This window comes from Saccostrea cucullata, unplaced genomic scaffold (assembly GCF_032062105.1).
Source record: "Saccostrea cucullata isolate Sc308-1 unplaced genomic scaffold, CSIRO_AGI_Scuc_v1 ctg491, whole genome shotgun sequence".
Lineage (NCBI taxonomy): Eukaryota > Metazoa > Mollusca > Bivalvia > Ostreida > Ostreidae > Saccostrea > Saccostrea cuccullata.
Genome location: NW_026928818.1, coordinates 159,330 through 186,184, shown reverse-complemented (window position 1 = coordinate 186,184; position 26,855 = coordinate 159,330). Strand labels below are relative to the sequence as shown.

The 26,855-nt window shown below is 32.0% G+C and overlaps 2 protein-coding genes across 3 annotated transcripts; both read right to left on the bottom strand.

The window, feature by feature from the left end:
* Positions 1-4,939: 4,939 nt before the first annotated feature.
* Positions 4,940-26,598, bottom strand: LOC134278807 (E3 ubiquitin-protein ligase MIB2-like). The gene is made up of 19 exons (XM_062761096.1): positions 26,532-26,598; positions 24,420-24,633; positions 19,284-19,455; positions 17,985-18,091; positions 16,859-17,065; positions 16,478-16,605; positions 16,221-16,331; positions 15,857-15,961; positions 14,407-14,611; positions 13,867-14,012; positions 13,626-13,774; positions 13,065-13,221; positions 12,522-12,682; positions 11,440-11,566; positions 10,042-10,144; positions 9,354-9,430; positions 7,089-7,240; positions 5,507-5,749; positions 4,940-5,370 (listed from the first exon to the last, which is right to left on the bottom strand). The coding sequence occupies exons 1-19, from the start codon at positions 26,538-26,540 to the stop codon at positions 4,947-4,949; spliced, it is 2,997 nt and encodes a 998-aa protein (XP_062617080.1). The 5' UTR covers positions 26,541-26,598; the 3' UTR covers positions 4,940-4,946.
* On the bottom strand, positions 21,361-22,825 carry LOC134278794 (uncharacterized). 2 transcript variants are annotated; one of them, XM_062761076.1, is made up of 5 exons: positions 22,572-22,825; positions 22,312-22,408; positions 22,082-22,213; positions 21,717-21,781; positions 21,361-21,586 (listed from the first exon to the last, which is right to left on the bottom strand). In XM_062761076.1, exons 1-4 carry the CDS (start codon positions 22,668-22,670, stop codon positions 21,756-21,758), a joined length of 354 nt encoding a protein of 117 aa, XP_062617060.1. In that variant the 5' UTR covers positions 22,671-22,825; the 3' UTR covers positions 21,361-21,586; positions 21,717-21,755. The 2 variants fall into 2 exon arrangements, with proteins under 2 accessions (XP_062617060.1, XP_062617061.1); XM_062761077.1 differs by having other exon boundaries at positions 22,082-22,210.
* Positions 26,599-26,855: the final 257 nt, after the last annotated feature.

Sequence of the window (26,855 nt, the reverse complement as noted above, 5' to 3'; positions counted from 1 at the left end):
TTTCATTAAATTTTTGCGTTTTTCAAAATGTGCCTCTTTGAAACAAAAAATCGAAAATGAAAGTTTTGAAGAAAATTCCTGCCTTTTTGTGTATATATCAAAATTATTCTGTTTCAAGGAGGCACTTTTTCAGAACAATGGGGATTCCCTATTCAATAAATGGAAACTATGAAATATTTTACTGTGAGTCTAATTTTCACATCATTTAATGGCAAATTGGAAGTCCCCAGATAGCATGACTATGTTGGGCCAACACTGGTAAAAGGTTGTATGGTTGGCGTTGGGGGAACAACGTTGGGCCAACGTTGGACCAATGTAACCATGTCAACTTCTTCGACAATGATAGTATTACTATGTTGGCCTAACGTTGGTCCAACGTCAGCAACTTCCATTCACTTTACTTTCCAAGGAAGGAAGGATGCTGATGTTGGCTCAACGTTGACCCAATGTTTATAATACACCCTTAAAGAAAGTTTCTTTTCAGATTGGTAGTAGTATGTTGGCCAAAAGTTGGCCCAATGTTTGAAATACACCCTTAAAGAATGTGTCTTATCAAGTTGGTAGTAGTATGTTGGCCCAACGTTGGCCCGATGTTTGTAACACACCCTTAAAGAATGTGTCTTATCAAGTTGGTAGTAGTATGTTGGCCAAACGTTGGCCCAATGATTGTAATACACCCTTAAAGAAAGTGTCTTATCAAGTTGGTAGTAGTGTGTTGGCCCAACGTTGGCCCATTGTTTGTAATACACCATTAAAGAAAATGTCTTATCAAGTTGGTAATAGAATGTTGGCTCAACGTTGGCCCGATGTTAGCAAGAGTGTTATTTTGTTTAGGTGTTTCAAAGATGGGATATTTATATTAAGCCAAAGTTGGTACAATTATTAGACTGCCAACTAAATGATGGTGTCAATTTTGTAATGAGCTGCTGAGCTTTACGTTGGGACAACGTTGGTTCCAACCATTAATTTAGATGCACATTCTGAAATAATTAAGAGGACATTCTATGTCCATGCTTTTCATTGGATGACAACTTTTTTTTAGATATGATATTTTCAACATTTTAACTTTGAAGGTAAGTGATCACAGCACCAAAATGTTTTATTCTATTTTTTTGAATTGTGTGCATGCTTATTTATTTGTAATAAAACGCTTAAAATTATGATTTTTTTTTCATGAGCGTTGTTTCAAGAGAATTTAGAGAAGAGTGAATAAATGTTAGTTAAAAGTTCTCAGAAACAGGATGTGAATAATACGCAGCTTCCAAATATTGTTTTTCGTTGTGTTTTATTTACTTTTGCATTCGAAAAAAATTAATATGAATTCCTGCAAACATAAAAATTCTTCTTTTTATCTGATACATATTTAGGGAAATAGCAAAAAAACTGCAACACCCTCTTTACATAAAGAATGGATGTTTTTCATCCGATAAATGCACCCTAAAAATTTAAATAAAATTAAAAATTGCCTTGATTGAAATTTATGCATGTCTAGGGAGAATATGACATTGTAGTGCAACCTTGCTAAAGCATCATGCCTAATCATTATTCAAACTTGATCATACTTACAATTTATAACATTCCAGGTGACATATACATGTGTATTTTGAACTCTGTCGATTTTGCAAGATTCGGGCCTGTCCTAATGTTTTCCTGAATTTTTGAATGACCATTTTATGCACCTTCTGTATCATACCACCAGCATCAGGATAGAGAGAGAGGGACTATTTGTTTGTATCTGAACGTTCCATGTTCTCCCAGTCCGGGGGTACTCCTATTCCCCTCTTGTTGAAGCAAGTGAAACATAACATATCCTGGTATTAAACAAAAAAAAAAAATAAGTAACTTTATTTTACATTTTTGTTCACTTATTTTGTAACAATTTTTTTTCTATCTTACACTCTTAAAAAAGTTTTACTTTGTAGTCATTTTTACTTGAAATAACAATGATAAGTAATAGATAATTACAAAGCATTTACTTAAAATTTTAAATCAATTACTGAAATATATGTCAATTACTAAATTCAAATGTTTTACTTGATTTTTTGTATTTTAAATAATTGTTTTACTTACGCTCTAAAAAAATTTACTTAGTAATTTATATTTACTTAAATTTGTTTGATATTTTCATCTTCAGGCAAGTCCAATGGGGATTTATTCCTCTTCATCTTTATTAAAAATATCTGCATTGGCTTAGAGTAAGGTAGATAAGATTTCACTTCATCTTGTTTTGTCTTTGAAAGCTACTAAAATACTAACAACTCCTCGTTATCAGCTTCTTGACATCATGCATGAGTTATGAAGATTATAAATAGTTATATAGCTCAAAATTCCAATAAAATAAACTGAGAGCAAAACAAACAAACGATCTATAAGAATATCAGATCTAGAGGTGCTAGAATGTGCCATGGAGGAGAAAGCATTCCCTGTCGACTTGGCACTTCCACTGCCCATGTCTGATTAGGGCAACCGGAAAATCCGTAGGCCCGTAGACGATTCAGTTTGAAAATTATGGCCCAAAAAGTAGTCAGCCAACTATCAACGTGGTGATGGCGCAGCAACATACATCCTTTTAACAGCACGTTTGTGTGCTTGCATGTGTGGTTTTTTTTGCATCCCTTTTTTCTATTTTTGTTTACATATATGATTTGAAAGATTTATTGTTAGTAAATGTAGATGTTTTTTGTTTGGGGTTTCCTTTATATGACTAGTCATTATGTCTACCATAGAATCTAATCGGATTTAACATTGTTCGCTTTACCACATGTCCCAGCTAATTAAGTATTTGTATTTTGTTTTATAAGTTGTCTTTTTGTCATATATTTGATTAAATGACATTTCCACTCGTTTTTGTATTCATATGAAGTAAAATTTGTCCAAAATCTTATACATGAAAAGAAGAAAACACTTTCTTTGGCCTTCAACTCAACATTTAGATACCGGTATATTGACAATGTACTGTCAATTAACAATGGTTATTGCAGCCCGGAGGACCGGGCTGCTCTATACATATAAGTTTAAGTGTCGGTATATGGGGATTGGGGTGGGAGTAGTTATTAAAAATTAAAGGTTTTCTAATCATGGAAAAGATTGTTAATCAGAATGTTATTTCCCTTTATAAATTACGAGGCACATAATATATTTACTTCAGCAAAATAAATCTGTAAAAATATCTGTTTTCCATATATAATAGATACAGTTGCTAATCATTTACTATCGAAAAAACGACAGATACCCTTTTTTAGAACATCGAACTTTACTTATTGTATAAAAACGTACTGTACACAGGTCGTGTTTTATATTCTCAAAGTGAAATACATTCTGAATATAGGTGATGCATGTGTCTAACTTCAATTTATATTTTATGCAGCCAACATTTACTCGAGGAATTGAAGTTTTAAATTGTATCGTTTTTGTTTGACATTTATCCGACTATAAGTTTTCCAAATATTCGCGACTATCGTCTCCATCTATTAGACGCATGCGGTTTGATGATCAAGAATCATTTCCATAGTTTACTTTATATATTTCCCGGGCGACAATTGATGGTTACATCAATGTTTTCTTGTTTCCATTTTTATGATTTTTTTTTTGATACGATATATACCGGTAAGCTTGAAATAAAACATACCACAGAGTCTGACAGATCGGTTTCATATTTAGATATTTTACGTGAAAAAAAAAACGTTAATGGCAATCTAACAACCAAAACATTTTGACAAACGAGGTGACTTAAATTTAAAAGAAAATCAGTCTTTCTATATTTTTTATCATTAAAAGAATGGGCATATATCATTTATTTAAATAAATTACAGATATCTAAAGATTGTTAAGTAGTCACAAGTGTATTTTGTCTCAAAAGTTGTACATGTACAAAGTATATTACAACTACAATCGTCTTCTCATTGGCAACTTGTACATGTGTAAACTGGTACTGGTAATACCATTAGAGTTAATGAATTCTGTGTATATAACAAAGTTACTCTTGTAATTTGCTCATATCAGATATCGTAGTATTATGCATATTGCAAATATGTTTCATAAAAGAGAATACTGCTCAAGCAACCCATTTGTTTCTCAAACTTCGATCTGTCAATAAAGTAACTGATGTGTATGGTGAGTGTGTTGCAAACGTAAAAGTCTCTTAGAAATGTTTAAGTTTTTGCGAGGGGATGCTCCGTAAAACGTGTTTTATTCAATATTCATTCAGATGAAAAGCTTAAATTTACTTTAAGTTTAAAGGTCGAACATTTACAAAAAGACTAAACTGCTAAGTTGACCCCTGAAGAGGCATAATTTCGGCAAGTATCCGTTAAAAAAAACGCCAATAAACTTTTAAATATATTATTTTATATTTTTATATGATTATCTTTCAAATAGAAAATAATGGCTAAAAGTTTCAAGTTTGTGGTTCAAATATATTTTACGGACAAGTTTGGCTAATTGATGTCCTTTTCACACCAAAAATCTTGAATTCGAAATTGAGGATTTTTTATCGAAAATATTAACTTACGCCATATTACATTTGTAATATTTTTAGAATACCATATTACTATTACAATGCAGCATTGCAAGAAAAACAATTACAAATTGCATGGACATTTAGTCACTACCTTTTTAATGTAATTCTTCAAATTTTAAACATTAATAGAATATTTAATGATTACTGTTTGCACATCAAAATTTTTAAATAAATCACACATTTTTATAATAATACAAATTGAGAAAGAAACTGGAAAATTATGTAATTTTTTAGGTAAAATTCCTAGAATACGACTAAAAAATCATCAATGTTCACATTCTATTGTCATTTAATAATTTTGATAGAGTTTTCATTTTATTTTTATATGCAGCTAATCACTAAAATAAAATTGTTACAATATTACAATATCTAAATTTTCAAACTATTGGATGTATGTAAAACTGTTATGAAAGCATTCAATAAAATCTTATTTGTATTTGATCACATAATGAGGATAATACTGATTCTTATCATATACACAGACGATTCTTGGATTATCCTGATTATCTACACATGAGTCATAAAGTTCTGAATCTTCTCTCGAAGGATCAACAGAAGGGGGCCTTTTATATGTTCCATTCCCAACACACCATTTTCCACACAGAACTTTGGCAAGAAACATGTACTTGTGCCTCTGATCATCTTGTGCTGCATACAAATCAGAATACTTGGCGTCCATGGCAAAATATGCGCCTTGCCCTAATAGAGCCCCAACTCTATCACCTGCCAGACGAAAGTCAAAGTTGTCTTTGCAGATGACGTTTACTTTGTTTGGTAGAGTACCGTGAAATAGGTCCCTTTCATTGGAACATCCAATGCCTCCATATTTACTTTCGAGATGTCTTCGCATGCTTAGGAAAAAATAATAAAGGTTAGTACAAGAAAACTTTATGAAATTGTTCTTTTCTATACAGTTAGTCCATGTATCTGAATTGAAACAAGAAGTCCTTAGAAAAAGATTATGTATGGTATATATCAGTGACTTACAATTGATAGTGTTCCCAATATAGTATATTTTGAACTCTGTCTATTTGCAAAATCTTGACTTGTCCTAATGTTTTCCTGAACTTCTGTGCAACCATTTCATATTCTTTCTGTACCATACCACCAGCATCAGGAGAGAGAGTAACTCTTTTGTAAATTTCTGACCCCATCTTCTCCCAGTCCGGGGGAATTCCAATGCCTCTCTTTGTAGTAGCAAGTGTGGCAGCATTTGCATTTTTAGATAATCTGATAAAATTTCAAAATATGATCACTTGTAAAAATAATATCAGTCAGGCGTTCTCTTAATCTGATTGAATGCTTTTTACAGACCTACACTTTAAGTCCTTTTGTTTGATCAATATAGAATTTTTAAAATTTGTTTTCCTTCAGCAGTGGGGTACTCCTTTAAACAATATGTTCTGGATTTACCTTTCTATACGTTAAAGTAATATATTTTTGTTTTATTAATCTCTTCTTTGGTTTAATTTAACCAATTTAATTTCATCATGACACATGTATATGATATTTATGTCTACAAACTTATTCAACACTCAAGACCATGCTTCAAGTATGAACAATTGCATAGAACAGTCTGACACATATTTTTCATTTTGGGGGAATATACTACAAAAAGACACTTATAGTAACCTAACAATTAAATCTTTTGTAAAATGTGATAACTTTAACTTCTATCGTCAATTTGCAACAAACTTTTATAACCTGCGTATGTGGTTTTTATGCTTCCAAGTTGACTCAAAACACACAGAAATCTCTACGGATTTTTCTGTTACAATCATGACAAGGAGCATACGGCGGCTGTAAAGGAATGCTTTTTGGTCTATGGCACCCTATCCAACCCAGTATGTATTTGGAAGACCGTTTTTGCTTTGCTCCCGATTTGTAAAATTTAAATGGTCTTTTAAGATTGAATACTGTTTGTTATATAATAATAATAATAATAATAATAATAATAATATGAATTTATGAAGCGCTATATATTGATAAAATTACTCTAAAGCGCTGTACAATAAAACGCAGGTAAACATAATTAAAGAACTATGAATACATTTATAACTTAAACATATATGTGTTAGAAATTATAACATTAAAATACTAAAAATATATAATACAATTACGTCATCAATAAAACTGTCAATAGAAAGACATCTTTTGAGATTGAGATCAATTGTTACTTCCATAATTCATGATAAACTAAAGCAGGCTACTGATATATCAGTTGATATTACGAGGAATTCAATCTTCTTTATAAAAGCCAATATTTTAGAGATTCTAATTACTTGTATTTATTATGGTGGCCTTATAAGGAAAAACAACCTATCTTGGGGTCGTATTTTGAGTGACACGTTTCATACCAATTTTTAGGCTTTCGCTTTTCTTTATACTCATTTCGACGACGGATTATTTCGTCTACCTAATGAATACACAAGGCTCTCAGCGGTGGTTGTGCGACCGGTTTACAGGAAAGCTAGGCACTTAATAACATCTATGAAAGTTACATAATTGTGTTATTTGCAGGTTTCTTTTAGATCTCTAATCGTTACCTTTACCTTTTTAATCTGCTTACCTAATCATGAACTGTTTAGTACTTTCATCAGCCAAATCCAGAGGTGATTTCTTCTCTTTGTTTTTAATGTGAATATCTGCCTTGGCTTCTAGTAAAGTACATATGATTTCTGTGCCAACATTTTTTTCGTCTTCTTGTTTTGTTTTCAAAAGCTACAAAATAAATAAATAAGAAAACTTAAGCACAGCAAAGTTCCTTCTTCATTGGCATTTTGGACTATAATACATGTGAAAGACTAATAGAGATCCAGGGGTTAACTCTCTAGGAACCAAGATACTATTGAATATATGACCAAGTCTATGAAGATCCAGGGCCTTTTTTGATAAATTATATATGGTAATCTCTGAAATAATATTGAAAGCCATTGACCATCCTAAACGAGAGAAACTGCATGGCAAAGAATTCGCAAATATTTTCCCGACCACATTTAAACAGTTCCTGTTTTCAACAAAGGTGCTTCTAATGATCTAAATAAGCATACAATGGATGTCTTAGTTGTGTCTGTAAATTGTTTACTTCAAAATAGAATCAGAAGCCTATACCTTGTTTATCTTCAAATAATATTACTTCAGATGCATAGTTCCCTTTCAACCTAAGTTAGGTATTACAAAAGCAATATTTGCTTTGCATTGTCTCATCACATAAACACTTCGTTGATTATTAATAAGGCTTTCTATACTAAGGTATTCTAAACTAGTTCTAATTGTAACGGGGACCGTTACAGATGTTCCCCAAACGCTCCCCAACTCCCTTTTTGTTCCATATTCCCTGTAAGCTTCATTAAATAAGGCAAACTCTATGCATTTTAGACTTTAACAACGTTTTCCCAGATCTATACCAAGTATCTTTAAATTTCAGCTTTGCACACGTGCGCATGTGAATGCATGTGCGTTATGACCATATCAACTTGTCTACACTTTCTATATATTTTAATATACTGAATATTATAGCATTTAATTCAAAAGTTTTTAAAAAATACTCTAATTCAAGTGTATTTTTAAATTTACTCATTTCACGTGCACGCACGTGCATGCATGTGCATGATGATCATACCTTCTGGTAGGATTCTCTTACATCTATCCATGTTCTAAATCCCATCCTGTTTGGTTGAAAAACAAAGGAGTTATAGCCATTTAAAGTTTCAGCCAATCAAATTGCAGCACATGTGCATGCGCATGCTTTTATGATAATTCTTATATATCATGCTGTAGAACTTCTTAATGTATGACTATGTTCAAAATTTCAAAGGATTTTGTCAAAAAACAAGAAAGATATTGAGACTTTAGTTTCAGTCAATCAGAGCGAAGCGCACGTGCATGCGCGCGAGATCTTGCTATTTTGACCATGTCAACATGTCTATGCAACTAATATATCTTCTTATTATAAGTTTAAAATCATTTCATCAAAAAATAGAAAAGTTACGGCTATATCTATTATATTGGTCATTTCACGTGTTGCACGTGCACGCTCTTGCAAGCACGTGCGCGCAAAATGACCTTGATTCCGCAAATCTACATAACATGTCTACTGACCCTAAAAAGGTTTTACCTACATCGGACGAAGAGTTTACAAGATCACTCCCGGACAAAAAAGTACCCAGGAAGAAGAAGAAAAATAATAATAATAATAAGAAACAGAGTAAAAACAATATGTTCCCCAACTTCGTTTGGGGAACATAATTAGATTTACAAAGTTTTGGGTTCCCATAAGATAAGAGACCTGCAGGCATGTTTACGAAACTTTCCTAAGATTGTTCATAAGAAATTTACTAAGATATATCTTAAGAAAATCTTAGGATCATCGTAAGATTATCTTAAAGTGTTTTTCAAAGCTATCTTAAGATTATCCTAAGCTAAGACGTCTTAAATCATTATGACATAGAAATACCGGTATAGCTTATTTGATGAATAAACAAAATAATATAAAGCATCGTATCTGTTCCCCAATTATAGGATACTAAGTGATCATTTTAAGTAAAACTTACATAGCAATATGCCATGTGAAAAAAATGCTGTTTATACAAACATTTAGTTGACAATTTCTGAATTCTTATTAGATGGGCTGTAGACATACTTCAGGGATATTAAGGCATACTATGATACTAACTATTAAAACACCTATATTATCAGCTCTTTGATCTAATCAATGTTAAAAATTTCAATGTATGTGGGGGTTATGTGGAAGATGCCATTGTATATTTCTCTTCATAAAAGCAAGTCTTGCACAATATATTGAATATAAATAATTAATATTTACACATCATACCATAGGAAAATAGTCCTTTATTTGAGCCACATGTAAAGCTGTGTTACCATTACTGTCCTGTGCATTGACATCGCAACCTGCAATAGTATTCAACTCTGCTGAGGATCAAAAATTTAAAAGTCATGTTTCAAAATGACAAATGTCTTCTTTTCATCTTTTTTTTTAATTACTGTAAATTACGTTTTATTCGCGTGAACTATATCTTCGCGTTATTACGCGAGGCAGTGTGCTTGCAAAAATTTCATTCTTGCTTATATAAGTATTCCTTTGTGCTATACATACCAATAACCACAATTCGTTGAAATTTTGCCTCGCTAATACAGAGTTAAAGGCTATCGCGAAAATAAGGTGTTGCAGAAATTAAGTGGTCTACAGTTTAGAACATATTTTGATTTTTGAACTTTTTAAATCTTGAATAATTTTGATAATGCAAATCAAGTTTTACTGTTATGAGAGCAATAGATTTTTTTTTGTATTTTTTGAATATACTTTAATGTATATATATCATAGGATTTTTTTTTAAATCACAATCTATGAGTGTGTTACATCAAATGTCTAAAAACAATTAAGTTCTATACCTCTTCTTTGTATATCAATAGATAGTATTTCAATAGATAGTCTACCAGTCTGTCTACAGTCACCATATTTTTTCAATAAAAGTTTGACAGTAACTATAGCCGTGACTCACTAGCTGCTATTAGAACCTCCGTTGTTCTTTTGTGACCTTGTGCTACACTGATTATCAAAGGTGTCCTTTTGTCTTTATCTCTGGCATTCACATCACATTGGCCCTAAGAACGATTTGAAGTGAAAAGAAAACCCCAAGACAAAACAAAGATTTGTTCAAGGCTTTCTGTTTCATACATACCGGTTAATTAATAATTAAGGTTTTGCCAAATGTCAATATGTCCAAAAATCATTTTTGCAATACCCCAAAAACTATGTTGTTTATAAAGTTAAAACTTTTACATTTTATGAATATATCATTGATAAACAGATAGAAAGTATTACTTGATAACAAATACACTTTAAAAAAAATATTTATCGAAAAAAATTCTTTTTTAAAAGCATACATTTTTTTTTAAATTACACCTAATTTATTCCATACTTTTGGTGAAAACCATCATTGCAGAAACAATATTTATCAAAGAAATGCAAGTTAGACTACGATAGCCTATGAAAATTTGTTTTCTTTGTTTATTTTGTCCAAATGTGAAGAAACCGAAATACCATTGCAAATGGCGAATTTTATAAGGGTCTTGTCTTTATATACGTCATACTTTCAATAACAGCCCTTAGATACCATTTAAGTACAACTTGCCTTTCATTGATAAATATATACTATTTCTGCAATGACGTTTTTCTCTAAAAGTACATAATTAAGAATTTTTTTTTTTAAAAATATATGCAATTTTTAAAAATATTTTTTCTCAATAAATATTTTCAAAAAACATTTCTGTTTAAGTGATAGTTCCTATTTGTTAATCAATGATATATTTATAAACTGTGTAAAAGTTTTAACTTTATACCTCACATAGTTTTGGAGTTATAGTGTAAAAATAATTTTTTGGACATCTTCACTTTTGGCAAAACCTTAAACTAGTAAGACTTAAGGATACAAAAGTCAAGAAATACATTAAATGAATACTTAGTTTGCTTTGTTACCATTGGTTAATGACATTTCAGTGAACATACTGGCTAAAGGAAAGAGTTTAAAATTATTCATCTATAGTTTTGGAAAATATGAATCAATTTCTTTCAGTGATTGATCTATGAGTAAATATGTGAACTGCGATTTATTCAAAGTATATTTATCAAAGTCTTGCTGACAATAATTCGATAATATGTCTTGTTAACAGTATATTTAATTTTATAACAGTATCAACACTAAATTATTGTCAACTCTCGTATTTCAAGATCTTCAAGATGTGGAGGTCAATTTCTTGTTACACTGAGATATTACTACCAATCAGGGAATTAATTTATCAACACCATGTCCATGCCATAAGCCTCTCAATATTCTGCCCAATATACATTTAAAATACCAACATTTACATCTGCAGAGTTTACGATTGACTATACTCACTTTTTGTATTAGAGTACTAGCTATCTCTATGTAACCATTAACAGCTGCAATATGAAGAGCTGTGAAATCCTCGCTCATTTTGTCGTTAACAATTTTGGTATTTTTGTTCAAAATTATATCAACAGCCCTACAAAAATATCAAATAAAAATTAAAAATTTGAATTAGAAAAAAATATCTTTCTTCAAAATTGAATCAACAAAAGAACATTATTTTATTGGGATTTTACATAAAATTTCATTCTTAAATGCCAAAGACAATAGTTTGTGTTTAAACTTATGCAGGCAGTGGTCAAAAACTATTATGAAACATAAATATGTATATTCTAAGAAAACAATATTCAAACGTAGAACATATAGAACATTTTTATCATGGATTTAAAGGATTTTAGTATTCCTAACTCTATGTATGACTATTTTGTTGCAATATAGTATTACTCTAAAAGACAGAACTGGATATTCTATTAACTTATTGCAAAATAACTTTAAGTAAATTATGAAATTCCAAAGATAATTCATTTTTATAAAAGAAAAGTTCAATCTATAATTTTGAATACGAAACAGTCTGAAAATACACAAGGCTATTTTTGTTTTATTTTTGCAAAGATCTTGGTCTTAGTTATAAGTTTAGGGAAATACAACTGAGAATATACGAGGAAATCTTATTTAGTTGACAAAATTCGAACATAGGGGAGTTGTCATCAAAACAATCGTGCATAAAATTTGTCTATTGAAGTGAAAAATAATGTCAAAATAATGTATTGGAATGTTTGTGCACAATCTGCAAACAATCCAGATCTACCAGACTACAAAATAGATTCAGTTGATTTCATGGACTATTCAAATATCAATTTTTTTATTCTTGATTGTTTTAATAACAACTGCTCCATAACCGAAACCATTCAAAAAATGTAACATGAATATTCTATATTTTGAATATCACTGTAACTATATTTCATAGTTAAAAGTCAGATACAAGCAGTATCTGATGTTTGTAAACACACATCCTTGTATGGATAAACAATAAAATTTTCAAAGATCTTTTCAAGTTCTACTTCTACTGTATAAATGACTTAATTACGTACACTCTTGAATTATTCACAACAGCCCATTGTAGAACGTTGAAATCGTTTGCATTTGTTTCCTTGAAATTGGCGTGTGGACTTCCAAGAACATTTTTTAAAATGTCAGACTGGTCATCTTTCTGAATAATTGCATCATGCATTGCTGTGTCTCCATCATTATCCTACAAAATAAAGATTTATTCATACCCCCGAGATATCTGAAAATTGATATTAACATTTCATGGAATTTTTGTAATTGTAATTGTATAAGTTTTTAAGAGATTTATTTGCTAACTTTAAGCTGTCCGTGTCAATTTTGTCTTACAAAAAGCTATTTATGTTCTTGATGAAAAAGGAAGACACGCTATTGGTGTTGTAACTTATATTTTCTACTAATAGATTTCAAATGAGAATGATTTAGTTGGGGCCTTTAACTAGAAAATGTTTCTGTTTCATGTTGTTTTGCAAGAAAAATTCACCATCATTGCTAAACTAGATGAACCATATATTTCAATCCCTTGCTTTTATTTCTTAATTACAGTTCTCACAGTTGACTTGACCTACCTTTAGGGAGGGATTGGCTTTGTGCTCCAGGAGTACTTTGACACACTCCTGACTGTGCTGACCAACTGAGACAAGCAGTGGTGTCTGTTTCTTCTTGTTAACAACATTCACACTGGCATCATTCTTCAAGAGTTCTTCCATAGGTTTGGCTTCATTTCTGACACCAAGTATTTGATTAGATTATAGTTAAAGCCAAAATATGGTCTAAATTGTTAATTCATGAAAATTAATATCTAAAATGGCTTCAATTGTTATACTTCAAAGAAACATTTATTCGCTCTTGTTGTTTTGAAATAGGGGTGGAAATATAATATGTTCAGTAATTAAGCAAATCCTTTAAAATTCCAACTCGGTTTTACTGATTCTATTTTACTGAGTGGATCAACTGAAGAATATCGAAGCGCATATCACAGTTTTCAAATAAAGCATGAGAGAGGACTATTTACGTTTTTGGAACATATGTCCAATCCCTTTGACTTATTGTCATATAATATGTATGTATAACATATATGTTCATGACAAAACAGCATTTCACCTATTATTTAAAAGATTAACTATTACCCAAAAGCACTGTAATGTAGTGGGCTGTCGCCCTCTGCATCCTTTAGATTAGGATCAGCTTTACTGTCCAGTAAGAACTTTACAACATCCACATGACCTTCATAACATGCCACCTGTAGAGCAGTTCTTCCATCATGTGTTTTATCTACCTAATAAACAGCAAAAATGCCATTTTAATATCAAGTAATAATTTAATAGAAGAAAGAACTCGTGTATGGTTTTGCTTCCGTAATATACTTACTACATTTGGGTGCTTCTTGATAATGTCTTTCAAAGTCTGAAGGTCATTTGCGCCAGCAGCCTGTACAAAGCCAGCAGTACTCATAGTATGATCAACCTGTTCCCGTTTTAAATCCGCAAACATCCTTGCTATAGATTCTGCCATATCTGTATCACAACAAACATCCTATACATGTAGCTAAAGATTCTGCCAACAAACATTCTAGATAGAGATTCTGCCATATCTGTTTCACAACAACCATTTTAGCTTAAGATTATACAATATCTTTACCTCAGGAAACAATCCAGCTTTAAATTCTACCATATATGACAAGAAAATGACAACTATACAAACTTTGTATAAAGACAAATAGTTTTAATGGGAAAAAGCTCATTTTCATGTATCTGCAACTCAAATTGTCCAGATTCAAATTCAAAGATTTAATTAAAATCTTTATATCTGATTTTCCTAGTACTTTTAATCATTGTTTTGGCAAACTGCGGCATAAAATGTTAAAATTTCGCCTAAAAACAAAAAAGCAGTAATTCAATAAACGTATACCATTTCTACTCCTAGCTCTCTGAATAGATTTGGTTTCCGATTCACTGTGTTTCTTAGCTGGAATGGAGGGTAATTCATTTGCTTCGTCTTGGTTCTGTAGCGGCATAATACAAACCGGACTGAAAACCCACGTCCCATCTCGAAATCTTACATGCATATCGCCATCTTTTTCTATATTTTCAATTCGACCATTTGCTCCAAGAACCTGGAGTATGAATACTATGCATTACTTTTCCATTTAGGTTCACTTCAGTATTTTATTATTTAAGCAATTACATCGATAGTATTGGTTAAATATGTTTTATTTCTGTGACAAAAGTTTATTTGACATGTCTATACCTAGAAAAACACGCAAATGAATAGAAAGACACACAAATCGAAATATATCATGAACAAAAAACACTATTTTGCAAATGAATAATTATATCATAAACTTGTATTTTTAACAACAAAAGAAAGATTAATTTATCATATCATATCTATATAAAACATTTAGAAAACTTAAAAACATAGGATATAATATATATTCATATATTATTTATATCCATGAAATATTATAAAACGTGGTTGTTAACCAGTCAGTATATACCGCTAAGTACTGTAGGTTCCTTATTTTTCGTGAGCACTTATTATCGCGATTGGATTCTTAAACGTCAAATTGCGAGAATAATAATTCGCGAATTGACGTTTGATCAAGAGATTTTACATAGATTTCAGCACCATAAAATAAATTGGAGTAATTTTATTTCGCGAAATTACGCGAAAATTAATTCCACGCTTATAAAGTAAACCACTTGTATAGATTTCTTGGGCAGCTGCTGTTTCCCCAATGAAACTTACCACGATGTACATTTTATCATGTATTACTTAATTCTACTTTTAATGATCAACAGTTCTATTTTTAATGATAATATCAACAATTGTGTACATTTTTCATAATTTAAATGTACTTTTAATGATAATATTGTGAACATTTTATCATACTTGATTGTACTTTTAATGATAATATCAACAATTGTGTACATTTTTCATACTTGATTGTACTTTTAATAATAATATCAACAATTGTGTACATTTTATCATACTTAATTGTACTTTTAATGATAATATCTACAATTGTGTACATTATATCATACTTAATTATACTAGTACTTTTAATGATTATATCAACAATTATGTACATTTTATCATTTTTAATTATATTTTTACTGATTATGTTAACAACAAAATGCCCTATCTGATTGTTAGTGTGGGAAATAACATTACAGCTTTTGGAGACCCCGCTCGCGCGGGTTATGTTTTTTTCTGCATGTTCAGTGCGCCATTTTTCCCAAACTAACAATCAAAGAATACATTTTATTCTTTTAAGATATAATCATAATTAAACATCATATGCCTGACCATAAAACTTTAGTGAATACAACACGTAGCACTAAACCTAAGTACTTACCGGCTTCATATCATCGTTCCAGCCCCCATGCCCGTCCTGCAAGTCCCTGACAGCATTATAATCAGAAAGGACCGTTACAGCTTCTCCTTGTGAAAATGTGTGAATCTGATCATAGAAAATATTGCTGTAAGCTTATTCCTTTAGAATATTTCAAAAGGAAAATAAATTGATTGAGCATTGCACGTATTTATAAACAAAGGATAAAATGGCCCCTCTAATCGAAAATATCAAATTTCCGCGTTAATCCTTTGACTGTAATAGATGGAAATTGATCAACACAGGGATCGGAAACATAATTTCAGTGTGTAGCCTCATAATTTCTATTTATTATGTACTTATTATGTACTGTCTATCATGTACAAACCCTGGTCAGTGCTGCTCTGTTCATGCTCCAGATTCTGCTATCAACATACTGTACTTGACATGTCTTCCCCCCAAACAAAGTCTGAACAATGGTGCCTAGCTCCCCAATGTACTGAAAAAAATACGAACATCGGCATTTTGTGAACCATATATTTTGTACATCTCTAGATGTATGAAAATATGCAAGGATTTTGTTACATATTACTATTTGTTTCATCTAAAGTTATATTAATATTTTTTATTATTTTTCAGATAAACCTGTGCCATTTCGTCTTCCCATCCTCCATACATAGAATTATCCTGCAACTGTTTAAAATCTTTCATAGTCAAGTTCACTCTAACTTTGTCTCCAGGTTTCAGTAGAACAATTCCTGGTTTGTTTATATCTGAGTAAAAAGTAAAAAAAATATTCATAATCATTAGACTTAAACAGAATCTAAATCCATATTTGAAACACTGAAATCATTTTGTTTTGCTTTTCCATTTCACAATATATATGAATACATTTCAATTAATCTAAAATTCAAAAGAGATTACTAGATGTATGTTTTACATATCAAAAACGTTTGAGAAACACAAAAAGCATCAAAAAATTTCAACACATTTAACGAAGTAATGTGGGATTACATTCTACCCTACCAACAACAGGGATATGTTCAGGGTAATATTTTCCTCCGCTTCCAGCCTCCTTTGACCGTGTGTAGATGACGTCGACACACCCCTCACCCCCTACCCGGTAATCACTCAGTAAGGTGTCGTGCCTCCACAAAACCTTTACCCCACCACGGTGGTACTTGTCATCCCACGTCACCACCTGTTGTATTCTGCCCACCTCACCCTCACCACCTGTTTGATGTACAGTAAACATTTTACTTAATACATATATACACTATTTTTAGGAGAGAAGTGAATTATGATGCACACAATTTAAACAAAAACTAGTTGTTATTAATGTAATTTAAAAAGCATTTGTATTCAATAAATGTTTTGGAAAAAGGTGAAAAAAAGATTGGATTAAAAAATAGCTTGCTTACAAAAAGAGTAATACCAAAAGGAAAGTTTTTAACTCTCAATATGCTCTCCTTCATAATTAAGTATATATATATATCTCGTAGTTATCTATTTCAGCATAAAATGCTTTAACATGCGGGCAATGGATCTTTTTTTTTATATACGGAAGCATAAATATTTAAAAGGCCAATCTTGAGTTTTGAAAACAGCAGTGTGTTTAAGATTTTCAGTCTCCAAGCGGCCATTTAACTGGATGGAAATGAAAAATTGAAAACATTTTTGCACTGCTACTCTTCTTGCTCATCTACAGCGACTGGCAAAAATATTTGCTGTGCTGTGTAAAATAAAAGAAGATCGTCTTGGAACGAAAATCGTTTTTCCGTCTTCTTTTGTCCCCATTAATAAAAAGCTAAAATTCCAAAACATATTTTTTTTTTAATTTAAAGCTACAAATGCCCCAAAATGACATAATATTGAAGATGAAAAATTGAAACCTTATTACTTCTTTATATGACACCACTTATCATATTCCAAAAGATTATTAGAACCCATGCTTCAGAAGCTTCCTTAATTCTACTTTACAGAAAGAAAATACAAACATACATGTGCATATATTTCCTGAGAAAAATAACTATTGTGGCTATGCTACATTAAATCATTAGGCATCAAGCATAGTACCAAAGGAGAGTATATTTAGAGACAACCATTTGTGTGCGGGTATTACTCTTTGAGACAGTATCTAGTTTTGTATTACCGTCATCATTTTTCCATTTCCAGTGAGGTCCTCTTATCACCTCGGCCTTTGGAAATAGTCCATGGGCCTGTATACTGTTACTATTGGCCCTGGGAGGCACGGGCAAGCTGTTCAATGATCAGATAAAAACATCTTTATATCAATGCTAAAGAAATTGAGGTATTTGCACTTACTCAGATTGCTTATTACAAGCAGCTACCGGGGTATATCAGCAGTATCTTCAGTTCTCTTACAAAATGGAAGTCCGAAATATCAGACATTTTCCAGGGTTTTAAAAAACTATTTTGATATTTTTAAGTGCAAAGAAAACGTCAGAACCAGTGCCATTACGAAAATTGGAAATTCGTCGCCACCAATCTGAGGTATTGTCGGGTTGATTTTTGATACTTTGCGAAACGAATTAAAAGCAAACACAAAAGATATCCTTAGTACAATACTGTGATAGGTTCGTACTCAAAGCAACGATGTTTTCTTTTTCAACTACATTGTTAAGTACTAGAAGCATTGTACTATTGATAAATAATTTGAATATTAATTTCGGCATCTAGTTTGATTCACAAGTATCGAAAATCAATTCAGATTGGAAACGGCGAAATTTTCATATTTCGTAATGGTGCCAGTTTTAACGTTTCCTGGCACGTAAAATATCAAAATCTTTAAAAAGCCAAGAAAACGTCAGATATTTCGGACTAATTGCACAGTAAATTATGAACATTACTAGTATTTTCAGACTTTAATGTCTACGGATTTTTCCGGCTGTCTGATTATGACGGTGTGACAGATCAGCAGGGGATATTTGCTCCTCCGTTCCACTTGATCCTATCTCTGGTTTTTAGAAGTAAGTTTACTTTAAATTTCAATGTCACTCTGTAAATAAGTTATGGTACTGAATGAGCCTTAGAATGTCATCTATGATCTAGTAAAACAAATTTATGTCAAAAAAGTTTATGGTTAGCACCTGCCTTACGAGGAAATTCTTACTTTGCCTTCAAGCGGGCCAGAACTAGCAAAATACAAATTGATAAAGAAGTGATCGTTCTATTAAATCTGTATCATATAATGAACAGTTTATTCAAACTCAAAAGTCCATCAAAACAAAATAAATTGGAAAAAGAACAGACACAGAGCTCAAAAACAGCAGAGTTGGGATCAGGTGCCATGAAGGTATAAGCATACCCTGTCGACCAGTAACTCCAACATGGATTACTCTTTTCAAAATTGATAGTAACATTTATTTAATAAAGAGAAGAAATCATGCTTGATTACATTCTATATATTCGAAGCCATATAGCTACTCACGCACTGGAGTTCTGCGTATCAATCCGAACAAACCCATGTTTTGTGTCGTGTTTATCATTCATGTAACAAAGGTTACAAAGGTCAAAATCTTCACAGTCCGTGCACTTCCATCTAATCCCTTTTACGGGTGTGTCATTACAAGCATCACAGACGATATGATCGTGAACGACACCTGATAAAAATGATAATTCTATAATTTTTCCCAGACATTGCAAAACTTTATTTAAATCTGGTTAAATCTGGGGACGACTCGTAAAAAAACAAACATGTACGCACAGATCAGATCCTAAAGATTCAAAATTCAGCTATAGCAAAGGTTAATCTTTCTCAAATGCAGAACAAATATGTTGGTACCTAAAGTAAGGCCTTCTCACAAGAAATACAAATGTGTAATATATAAACCCTAGCACCACATGTTCAAAGGTTAATATGACAAAGGTTAACGATTTTAAAGGTAGGACAAACTCCGGGGTCAAGATCAAAGGGTCAAGGTTGTTGGTTTCTAAAGAAATGCCTTGTCTCAAAGATTACATATGGGAAGTATGAAAGCTCTGGCCTTTACCGTTCGAAAGTTATGGCCAAAGTTAAAGTTTGTAAAAAGGTCAAATGGTCAAGGTCAAAGTTGTTGATATCATAAGTTACACAAGTTTTTTGAAGTAAGAAGGCTCTAGCTCTTACTGTTCAAAAGTCATGCTCAAGGTTAAAGTTTGTAAAAAGTAGGTTAAACTCGAAGGTCATGGTCAAAGAGTCAAAGTTAATCCAATGAAAGATCTTCTCAAAAGGATTACATATGTGAAAAATGAAAGCCCTAATCCTTAACGTTCAAAAGTTATGGTCAAGGTTAAATTTTTTTCATAAGTATGGAAATCTCCAAGGTCAAGGTCAAAGGGTCAAAGTTGATGGTACTCAATGAAAGGTCTTTCCACAAAAAGTACATATATGAAGTATAAAAGTCCCGGTATCTACTGTTCAAAAGATATGACCAAAGTAAAAGTTTGGATTTTTTTTGTATAAAAAGTGGGTCAAACTGCAAGGTCAGGGTCAAAAGGTGAAATTTGGTGGTACCCAAAGAAAGGTCTTGTCACAAGGAATACACATGTGAAATATGAAAGTTATAGCTCCACTAAATCAAAAGTTATGGGCAAGGTTAAAGTTTTTGCAGACAGACAGACGAACACGACAAAAATTATATACCCCGAAACTTCGTTTACGGGGGCATAAAAAGATAAAAAGATATTTAATATATTTTCGTGTGAAATGCTATTGCAATAGATAAGTCGTGATATAATACAGAAATTTGAGAAAATATTAATTTCAAATCTGTGTCTATGCACCTTTAACATTTTAGTATTAATGGTATACAGAATATATATATATATACAACTGCCAATGTCAGCCACGGACTGCCATCTCCGCATGTTGACTTCCACTGCTCACAGATGAAAGATATGCGTTGCACGTTTTTCACGTCACATTATTTTCTTGATAAATACACATTATCTTTTTAAGAACACAGAGAGAAAAAAAATTATGAAAGAGAACATAACACATTTGAAGATATCAACGAAAATTTATTCCAACAATTATCAAAGTAATGAGTAAATTTATTCCAAAATTTATCAAAATAATGAGTATAATTGACACTTAAAAGATTGTAATAAAAAAAATACAGAAATTTTATCAGATGAGAGAGAAAAAAATAAAGTATATGACAAGTAAATAAAAAGATGATGTTGACGCCGAAATGTGACTAAAACGCCACTATCAAATATTAACTACAAAAGTGATGAAAAGTGTGACTAAAACGCCACAATCACATAATAACTAAAAAAGTTATGAGAAATGTGACTAAAACGCCAATATCAAATAATAACTAAAAAGTGATGAGAATTGTGACTAAAACGCCACTATCAAATAATAACAAAAAATGATTCTGATGTTGATGATAAAGAAGATAGTCACATCTAAAGTAATGGACTTGTAGTTTATGTATCAATCAGTGCTGTGACTTCTTCCTTCACTAACAGAGTTTTAGCTGCAGTTATTCAAATATCACTGGTCTGCTGTAACACTGTAACACGGAGATCTCCCTGACTTCAGTTAAAGTCCTGAAACTTGGCCATAAAAAAGTCATCTGGATCACGCTGACCAAAGAATTTCCTCAACCGTGTCCCCATTCTCTCCAACAAGCCTGATCTTCTAAAGTGGAATGTTTGGTCTAACTGCCGTGTCTTGGCAGGATCAGTACTGTTCTTGGCCAAGAAGTCTTTGGTTTTGATCAGTTGGTTTTGAAATCGTTTTATCTGTGATAAAAAGAAATCAAATTGAAAACATTTTGCAAAATGGTATCTTTTTAAGTTGAACGACAAACACGGTACACAGAGTATGTAATGCCAAAGCAGAGAATTCCTGGAATGGTTAGTTTGTACTTACATTGAAAATGACCTCCTCACTGTCTTCTAGAATTCGGAGTTATCTTTCAGCTGCTTTGTCTTTACCTAATGAAACAAAAAAATCCTTGATTGGAGCAATTCAGATTGACAAATTCTAAAATAGGTTTAATTTGAACAGTTTAGCTATCCATGCTCAAATAGCAATTTAAGATATGATAAAAACGCCAACAGATTCACAAAGAAGAATTTAAATATATTTTCCAGCCATAAACTACTCAGAAAGAAAAACTGGAATTCTGGCGATTTCAAAGAACTCTGCATTAACTCAAAAGTCTTACGTTTTGGTCTAAACAAGAAAAAAACCATAACTTAGTTTTAAAAGACATAACTGACAAAACAACTTACCACTTTTGGTTAGATACAGAATATGCTGTGTCCACATTCTTTGAAGTGTGTGTAAATCTGTCTCTGTAATCATATTCTTTTTCAAAGCTTCCATGAACAGATAGGCAAATACTATATACTTCTTCTGTTCTTCTGATGAATAAAAAGACATTTTTTTAATAATAATTGTGATACAGACAATCAGCTTTATCAATTAGAAGAAAAAATGTTAAATTTTATCATTGTCTTACCGGCAATGTCTTCCCTGTTTGAAAATGAAAATCCACCATCTTTACTAGCAGATTCTTTTCCGTAGAGGAAAATTAAAATTTCTAGAATGTGCTCTCTCTGGAATAATGAAAAATAATAATAGGTATTCGGGTTTTTGATTATAAATTTCATTACATTAACTTCAATTTATGTTGTATGTATGCTGTAAGTTAGTTTATGCAGCTATTTTTTAAGGTTTGTTCAAAACTATACAACAATCAGATTAAAAAAAGATGCTTACAACTGGAGTCATAGTCCGTGTGTTTGTCCTTGATAAATACTGAAGCAGGCTTGTCCTAAGACGCTGTTCCATAGATTTACTTCCCAATTTCTCCATCATAGCAAACGAAATAGGTATCACAGATTTACAACGTGTGTTATTTTCTTGCTGAACGACAGGAGTGGTTCGCAACCATTATGACGTCAGTGTACTATGATGCGTTTTCATTGTGACGTCATCAATGCAAGTAAAATTTAATACGGTCTTCGATACGGAAAAATGTAAAATGAATGATTCAAGCAGATTTTTTTTTACCCCAGTTATTATCTACTTTTGAAAATGGTACGTTTTAATAAATATAGTAATTGCAAGAAAAGGTATAAAAATTACACTTACGACGATGACTTCCAAGTACAAAAGAATTATTATATAGCAGTTAACAATATTGTAAAATTTTAGTTTTAATCAGGATCAATCTGATTAAAATCAGATCTTTTTACGCTTTGAAATTCTGAAGGATTGAATCAGGATGAAGTATTTTTCTACATTTTGCTTCCAATTTGAAATCGGAGCCCTCCAGAAAGTGGCTCTCTTACCTTAAACCTGGTAATAAAAACTGCTTTTAGTTTGAAAGTTTTTTTCTCGGAAAAGAGTAAGGATTTACCGTATGGAGTTCCATACAGAACTACAACAACCACTATCTTTATCGATAAGTGACTGACAGTGCTACCTGCAATTACTATACCGTCTTTGATGAACATCTGCAACAGCCACTGTCAACAAAATTTAATTGTAAAAAGTCACTCACAAACGTTGATTGGTGTCGCATTGAATACACGTACCTTCACAGTTTGTGCTGCAGTAATATGCCAAACATCGTTTTATTTCTACTTTATTTTAACAACCCCCTTTCTCCTTCTTGGTTTTACAAGCGTGACACAATAAGATATAATAAATGGAAGCTTGACTTTAGGAGAGAATTTCATTTGAGTCAATGAAAGAGTATTCAATCAGCCAGCAATAAAAGACATGTAGCCAATGAAGCCACTACAACATCCTGTAGAATCCTACATACATCCAAAACTCATCCAAGTATCAGCTACATCACCAATAATTCATAATTGTTCTGTTGTGTAACAGGAAAGGAGATGTATGAGAATAAAACCCAGGACTTTGGCACGCCAAATTCACAAAAATGAGCTTAACATAGTTTCACAGTTGATAACCTTGGTTTATCGACTGTAAACTATAGTTTACAAACCGTGAACTATAGTTAATTCGTCAACTATAGTTTTCATCTGTATTTTAACTATATTTAATTAACGTTTGTTAACTATAGTTTACGAATGCTAATTTACGTTTATCTGTCTGTAAAAAACGTTTACAATAGATTTTGTTGATAAACATAGATTCACGTCTGTAAACTATAATTAACAATCGTGAACTATAGTTTAGAGTTGTTAATCATAGTTTCACAAATCGCGAAACTATATTTATCAGATCGTTTACTATAGTTAAGAGTTGTAAACCATATAGTTTACAAATTGTGAAACTGTATTTATCAGATAAACTTTGTTTTGCAATCGCAAATGATTGTTTTCAGTGTTAAGTATAGTTTGCGGTTCTGAAACATAGATTATCGTGTATATATGGTTTACAGATGTAAAATATAGATTAACGTTGTTTTAGTTTACAGTCCGTAATCTATAGTTTACAACCGATAAACCTAGTTTATCGACTGTGAAACTATGATTAGCTCATTTTTTTGAATTTGCCGTGCCATATTCAGCACCTCTTTTCACTCACACTTCAACAACAATCGATTTTATTTTTTTAAATTTAAGCTTGTAAGTAAAAATGCTCACATACCAACAGGAGCCGTGTCGAACACTCTTAGGTCGTACTTCCCGTCATGCCCCGCCCTGTACCGGAGCTCCCGCCCAGAGTCCCAGATCACGGTCACCTTACTGTCGTTGGTTCCAGACTTAGGGACAAATATTATGGTCCCCAGGAAGCCTTCTCCGTTATCCTGCTTTTTGGAGGCCCAGTCCGGACCCCTGACGACTCGGGTTCCGGGTTTTATCTGAGACAAAGGGTATTTTAAATATGTGTGTGATGTGGTAAAAAAAAAAAGATGTGCATATGAAAAAAAGATTTTTTTTCTAGTAAGTAACGATTGAATTTTTTAAATGTAGTTAAAAATCCATGGTCAAGAGTTCACAAAGTTAGAAACTGGGAAAGAGTTTGTAACAAGGAATACATGAATATGAATTCGGTCTTGTAGTGCCAACTACTCACAAAATATAATGAATGTTCTTTTTTTCAAAAGAACGTCCAAGATCAAGGTCAATAGGTCAAGTACGACATATCTTATATTGGCACCCAAGGAAGCAAAGAATACACAAGCGAAATTTGAAAGCCCTAACTCAAAAGTTACGGGCAAGATTAATGTTTTTGCGGACAAACAGACAAAAAGTTTACCAGACAACCAGACGGACAGAGCAAAAAACTATATGCTTTTCGGGGACTGAATCGTAACAGCAACATCAAATTATCATACAGCGTTGAGAACAAACTAAGTGCTATCGACATAAGACAGTAATTCCAATACTAAGGTGTTTGCCTTCAATTGCACTCATTTTCATTTCTGGGTAAAAAGGGAGATGCCACAATTGTTCTGTAAAATTTTTTTTAAGTTGTGGTTTTCAACCCCCAAACACTTCCAGAAGGAATCGAATCATTCAGATCTACAGAACACATCCAGGCATCTTCCAGCATACGTTTGGCTACTGGGGAAAATGAAAGAGTTCACAAAACTGAATTTTGCAATAAAATGGCTCCACAGTGAAAAGTCAACTTAAACTGAACTTATAGTACATCTACATGATAATGCCAATAATATTCAAAAAAGATGAATAAGTTAACGGACAGTATATATGAGGACTTCAAGAACCAGATTTTTAAGAAAACCGTCTTTTTTCATCCCAACCGCTCAAATGGTAATTAAATTGTATTCCACAAGCACTTGTTTCAGTAACATCATAAAAACACTTATTATTTTCATACGACGTTTTTAACAGAAACAAGTGTCTATTGTTTATTTTATTCGATACAATGCCTAAATTATTGAAAGGGGTTTACAATCAAATTTCGCAGAGAAGGCCCTGTAACCACCCTACAAAACAAGGGATAAAGTTAGCTTGGGACCCAATTCTTAAGATTGTAACAAAGACTTTATAACTTTTTTTTTTACATATTGTTCACGAATAGGAAAGACAATTCAAACTTTTGGCTGACAAGAACAGACCTGCAATAACTATCTTTCACATATACTCATTCTTATGATTTTTCTTTATTTTTGTTTTCTTTTCTTTTATCATCAAAGTGAGTTAAATCGTCTGAATGGTAATTCAGCGGTAACTCCTCCCCATTTGTGGGCGAATGATTAAGTATCAAGCGCGGATCCAAGATTTTGCATTTTAGGGTGGGCAATATTACATGTATATACAAAATATAATACTTGATTGCCAGTGATCTGGGAACCGACAAGATCTAAATTATGCAGCCACATGTATAGGGCATTGTCTGGAGGGGACAGGGACAAAGTTCATACATGCATGTTCTAAAGAGAATCAGTAATTAGTAAGGGATCTTTTAAAAAGCTTGACTCATTTTACCATTGTATCTATGACCGTGGAAACTTTAGTTACATGTACCTGATTTTTTTCTTTTGTTTAGGAGGGAAGCCTGGGGCATTCCTCTTAAATTTGCATCCATTTTTTTCTGTCTAAAATTTATTTCATAAATAAAAATATAGATACATAAATTGCGTTTATGTATGCGAAACCGAAAGTACATCATTTCTTACCAGATGCATTAATTTCTTACGTCGTTTAATTAACTTTTCATCAAAGGGTTAAGAATAAGAAATTTTATTGAGTAGTTTAAATCATTATTTTGAAAATATAAAATGGTTCTTACCGATGCCATTTTTGCTTTACTTTCTCTTTTGGTAGGTCATCCCTGCAAAGTATAGTATGTTATGCCGAGACTAGGTCGTTTCCTCCACGCATGACTGCACAGATACGACCGTTACCCCCCTTTCGTATATCTTGATAAATAATCTTATTTTTACGCCTGTTTTCCATTATCAATTTCATCGTTTTCATATTCAATTTACCTTACAACTAGCTAAAAAATCTCAGAATCTTGACATCAAGCTTTTTTTTTCAATTATAAATAACAAGGAAAATTATACACTTGTCTATATTCTAATGATCCAGTTCAATTTTTGTGAGGTTTTTT

Coding starts and splice junctions, on each gene's coding strand:
- LOC134278794 (XM_062761076.1), bottom strand. CDS start 22,670: ATGATGGAGAAATTGGGAAGTAAATCTATGGAACAGCGTCTTAGGACA. Junction 22,214..22,311: donor AAACAGGGAAGACATTGCCG/GTAAGACAATGA, acceptor TTTATTCATCAG/AAGAACAGAAGAAGTATATA. Junction 21,782..22,081: donor TCTGTATCTAACCAAAAGTG/GTAAGTTGTTTT, acceptor TTGTTTCATTAG/GTAAAGACAAAGCAGCTGAA.
- LOC134278807 (XM_062761096.1), bottom strand. Junction 18,092..19,283: donor GATACGCAGAACTCCAGTGC/GTGAGTAGCTAT, acceptor ATCATTGAACAG/CTTGCCCGTGCCTCCCAGGG. Junction 5,371..5,506: donor TATTGGGAACACTATCAATT/GTAAGTCACTGA, acceptor TTTTTTCCTAAG/CATGCGAAGACATCTCGAAA.